The following is a 5,496-nucleotide window of genomic DNA, read 5'->3' as shown; positions in this document are numbered from 1 at the left end:
AAAAATTTTTATTTTATTATTTTTTGTGCATTGTACCATCAAATCAGATCTGACTGGTACAGGAGGAGATTGTGCCTCCTTCTCCAGCAGAGCATCTTGTGGATTCGAACGAGGCACATCTGGGATTGCAGTGCAGCTTCTTGCCACTAGGCCACCAGAGTTTTTTTATACTAATTTATTTACAAAATTGAAATACGTTGTTTTTCACACCAGATCCTTCTCATTTCTCTCACCCCCCCATTAAATTGTATGACCCCATGATTAATCCCCCCCACATCGTACAGCCTCATCCCTCTGCTTCCGCCCTCCTCCCCTCCCCCTTGGATCCTCATGTTCATTCTACAGTAATGGTTTTATACAGTATTTGTCCTTTTGGGACTGAGTTAGTTCACTCAGTATAATGCTCTTCACTTCTCTCCCAACTTAGGTAATAATTTTATACTGGCTTACATACAGAGTTCATAAAGTTAATTTACATTGTTTTTTCACACCAGACCTTTTCCCTTTACTTTACCAATCCCTCCCTCCACCTATCAAATTGTGTGACCCTATGTTTAAGCACCCCCCCTTGGCTCCTTGTACACACTCTACAATAATGGTCTTATAAAGTGTTTTTCTTTATGAGACTGAGTGTTAGTTCACTTAGCATAATGCTCTCCAGTCCCTCCCATGTTAAGTAGTAATTCCCCTCTCTTTGCAAGCTTATTCTGTCCAGCAGCGAGGCTTCCTGCCTTTGCATTCTTCAGAGTCTGGCCATTGTTGTTTGCATTGGAGTTGTTACTTACTCAGAGCAGCTCATGCACAGCTGAACGAGTCTGGTCTGCTCCTGTGACTGCCTCACAGTCTCTGCTATGCTTAGCCTATTTCATATGGTATAGTCCACCTGAGTAAGGGATTTCTTCACCTTCCATGACTCTACATGCATGGGATCCTTTTCCAGGGCTTGCACGCTTCTAACAACGTATCCATGGTACGTGAGTTGAATGCCTAATACCTAGCCATTGGATACTATTGTTGATTTTTAATATATCACAATTTTCAGTTCCTTAATAATGCATCACTTTGCAAATATTTTTTCACTTTTCTATGCATTTTTGGTATTTGTCTTTCAAATGCTAAATTCCATAAAAATTATAAAATTGTATTGTAGATTCCATAAAAGCTTTATTGTTATATAGATAGTACTCAGTTCTTGGTATACAGTTAGCACTAAATAAATGTTGGCTGAGTGGGGAGATGGCTTGGTGAAAAGTTGTACAATGAGTCTTGATCTTATTGCTATATTTTTGTTACTTTCTCTAATGGGAATAAACACATGCTTCCTACCTTCTAATTTCCATGCCACCGTTTTTTTATCCTTCAAAGCCTTAGAATAAAGGTTTTCTTTTCTAGACAGTCTTCTAGTTTTCCATATGATAAAAACACTTTTTATTTTTTTTCTACCATCTAATGGTAGGTTTTCGATAAGCAGCTGTGTTGCAAACTCAAAGGCATGCCGCTCGAATCCACTAGCTGCTCTGTGGGAGAAGGCTGGACAGTCTCCTATCGTATGACATACTATAGTATTTCTGAAAACATGCTGGATGGTCAGAAATGAGTCTGATCTGATTCAACTGCCCACAACATCAACAACAATCATATAGTATGGTAGGGAGCTCTTGTTATATAATCCACAGTGATTGCTCTGTTAATTCAAATCCAAGCCTCCCTGGAGGTTTTAATCCACTGGCAACTCTGAGAGAGAAAGATGGACGCTCTCCGTCCCTGCAATTTACTTGGAAACCCAGTGGAAGTTCAGCTATGAGTTGATTCCAACTCAGTAAACTGAATGAGTGAGTAAATAGAATAGGATTAAAGAGTGTGTCTTGGTGATAAACAATTATGTATTTACTGCCTGTATTTTGAACCAGTTTCTTAATTGTGATGGATGGGACATGGTTTATACATAAACTTTAATTGCCACATATGTAAAATGTAACTTGAAAGTAACAATATGGACCAATTTGCAGTAAAATGTGTTTCATTATTACAGAGCGAGGGACTCTGGTTACTGCAGCCCGCCTCGATGTGGAGAAAGCAGGATTTGCACGTGTTCACTCCTTCTCCATTAGGGCTTGTGATCTCGATCAACGTTGTGCAGCAATTTCTGTGACTGCCTATATCCGTGGCATCAATGACAACGTTCCTTTCTGTGATCAATATGTGATTAGGTAAGCTGAGATGGGGGATGGGCAGGGACAAGAAGACAGAATGGGTATTGCCCTATGTGTTGGTCCAAGTGGACATGTGATTGATCATCAAAGTGACTCTTGTTCTGCAACAGCTTGGTGCTTAGAAATGATTTGTTGCAAAGATCTGTGAATGTTCATGCCTGAAAGCTGGCTCTTCTGGGCCAGCCTATAAGTGGTTAAAAGCTTGAGTTTTGGAGTTATTTATAGACTTGGTTTGCATTCCTTGTCCTGTCATTTATTGCACTCTGGTATCGTAGTTTAGAGAAAGGACACCCATAGACTTGCCTCTTTCTAGTGCTTCAAAAGATGAGTAACCTCTAGTTTGAATTATAATCTTAGAAAGGGAGTGGGGGGGAGGAAGAGGGAGAGAAAGAGTGTGTGTGTGTGTGTGTGTGTGTGTGTGTGTGTGTGTGTGTGTGTGTTCAGTGGTATAATTCTTTCTTGTCACATGGGAACCCAGGTTTTGATTCCTGGCCAGTGCTCCTCATACCCAGCCATTAATCATCTGCCGCTGGAGGCTGTGTGTTGCTGTGGTGCTGAGATTTCAGTGAAGCTTCCAGACTGAGACAGACTAATGCAAAAGGATGGTACAAATGACCAAATATTCAACTACTTACCAAAAGATTGGCAGTTCCAACTGACTCAGAGGCACATCAGAAGATCTGCTATTCTGCTTCAAAAGCATCCTTGAAAATCACGTGGAGCAGTCCTCCTCGGAACACATGGGACTTCTAGAAGAGGAAATCAACTAGGCAAAATCCTTTTGTAATGTCTTGTGTTATATAATCATCCTAGTTCATTTTCAAATACATGAATGGTTCCATAGTTAAACACACAAATACATTTTTCATAGTAAATGGGACAAATAAGGATCTGGAAGTCAGGTAAAATTTACCATCAAAACTTCAAGTCTGGTTGAGTTTTGATACCAAAAAAATTATGAGAATTTTGAGTTTCAGAGCGTTTTGGATTTTGGAATTTAGGTAAAGAAGTGTGGGCCTGCATATTACTGTATGCGTAACTACTTGCATTATCTGAAGCTCAGTCCTCAGCCCTGTTTCTGTTACTGTTCTACATCTTCTACTTTCCCTGCATCTCAATTACATGTAGAAAAGCTGCCTCGTGGCTATTTATGCACAAAAAGATTTACTTCTGTTTAGGAACCAAAGAGAAAGTCTAGCCTTAGAAAATTACAGTCATGTGGGATTATTTAGCCCCCATTACTCTACCCTTCAAATGGGGATAATAGTTGCACCCAACATTCTTATAAGGATCAAATACAACCCATCAAAATACCAAAATCATTTTCATCTAGTGGATTCCAACTCACAGCAACCCTACAGAACAGAGTAGATGTGCCTCCTAGGGTGACTGTTGATCTTTATGGGGAACAGACTGCCACATCTTCCCTGTGGAGTGACGAGTGGGTTCAAACCACCAACCTTCAGTTTAGTAGCTTAGTGCTCAACTATTGTACCGCCTGGGCACTTTCAAATACAACCAATGACTGGAATTTGTTTGGTGCAGACCTTTCACATAGTAAGTGCTATTAATTATGATTATTATTACTATTATTAACATCATCATCACCATCATCATCCCAGGAGGGTCATAGTTAATTAACCAAATAGCTACCACCTACTGTACCCAATGCCGGTACCCCCTAGAGACAACAGTAGGAGTATTTTGTATGCTTATTTACTCTAATGAGCGTGTATTGTTTCAAGACAGTAAGATGAGTGCATACAAAACAGAGCAAAGGTATACATTTAATTTTACATTAAGAATTATGCGCTGGCTTTTGATTATTAGAGGAAGAACATGGATGGCTAGAATAACCAGATAAGTGTCCTTAAGGAGTGACATCTAATTAGACTTCAAAAGGACAAGTAGAATTTAGGGACCAAGGGCTTAAAAGTGAAATTTTGGGGCAGGTAGAGGTCAAGAAATAGATGAATATTTAAACGTGAAAATAAGTTCACTATATGACTACAGAAGTGTCCTTGTTAATCGCAGAATTCAAACATTCCAGATTATAACAACTCAGAAAAATCACATCCCTGTTTTAGCCCTTCTCTGTTGAGATAAAGCTTTTGATAAAATTCTTACCCAAACAAGTACCCAGCTGGGTGCAGGAAGCAAATACTTTCAGAAATGATAAATCCATTCCAAACCATAGTACTTTTGGGAAATGGCTTCCCACATGGTGTTCAAAGCTGTTCTGTCTGCCCCAAACTAAATAGGGCCTTCCTACATCTGCATTGTCCGAACTAGTGGATATTTATGGGGGGAACATCCCTGCTTTTTAAAGTCATTTTCTTCTTAAAGAATTGCCTTTTCTTCTTAAATAAATGAAACAGGTACACGGGCAGAGAGGTGCTTGCAGAAAACACGGTAGTTGCAAGACTCTCGTGTCATGACGTTGATCAACCTCCTGACACACTCCATTACACACCTCACTCGGGACCAATTGGCTCTGGACAACTCTTTGAGCAGGTGCCCAATGCTGCAAATTTCATCCAGGTGAGCACTAGTTGCCAAAGCTTCTGGAACTTTTCCAAGGATATGGGGTTATTTTGTGGCCACAGGTGAGAGACAGCATTGTCAGTTGCAGGAAGGGGAACTCAGACACAAATTCAGATGTCTTAAAGATGCCTTATTATATATAAGCCATCTGGACAAGTCCTTCATTGTCTTGATGCAAACGTTATATCCTTCTCTTCTTGATGAGATAATGTAATAATGCTCCTTTATTGAGGAAAAGGATTCAGAATCCATAAAGCATGATGATGTCCTTAGAGGTAGGTCTATAGCTACAGGTATGATCATGGTCCATTCATTTTCCTGGCCTTGGAAAAGATGCTGAGCTTTTCTCCCCATTCTGTTTGAGTGATAAACTTTCCATTGGCAGAGAAGTAGGATTTTACCCTAAAAGAAGTCTCTTCTTTCAACTCTAATTTTCACAGGTTTTTGTTGATCCCTGTTGGTGTGGTATAATTATTGTGCTTTATCTAAACGTTGTCGCACAGTTTCCACTAGCCACATACTATGGCTGAAGAAGTTACTGTTTATCTTTCTCCTCCTCTGGCCCTACAACTGAAATTTCTTTACAAATTCCAGAAGATGTAAATTGGATTTTTATATACTTTGTTTTAGAAGGATAAGCACTCACTGAACCAAAAGGATTTACATTTTTCTTTAAATTTTATTAATTTTAATGAACATTTACAGAGATTTTGGATTTTCATTCATTCATTGTTGCACT

General features: G+C 39.4%; 1 protein-coding gene across 1 annotated transcript in view; it reads left to right on the top strand.

Annotated features, from left to right (window-relative positions):
* Positions 1-5,496, top strand: part of LOC102865561 (cadherin-related family member 3-like) — a 147,932-nt gene that overhangs the window by 104,375 nt on the left and 38,061 nt on the right. Inside the window, exons 5-6 of the mRNA XM_006893867.1 lie at positions 2,033-2,210; positions 4,592-4,754. Of these exons, the coding sequence (XP_006893929.1) occupies positions 2,033-2,210; positions 4,592-4,754 (341 nt within the window). The remainder of the gene's footprint in view (positions 1-2,032; positions 2,211-4,591; positions 4,755-5,496) is intronic.

Source organism: Elephantulus edwardii, unplaced genomic scaffold (genome assembly GCF_000299155.1).
Source record: "Elephantulus edwardii isolate Elephantulus edwardi_28Jun2011 unplaced genomic scaffold, EleEdw1.0 scaffold00132, whole genome shotgun sequence".
NCBI lineage: Eukaryota > Metazoa > Chordata > Mammalia > Macroscelidea > Macroscelididae > Elephantulus > Elephantulus edwardii.
The sequence above is the reverse complement of the archived record's forward strand: the minus strand, read 5'-3'. Positions and strand labels throughout refer to the sequence as shown.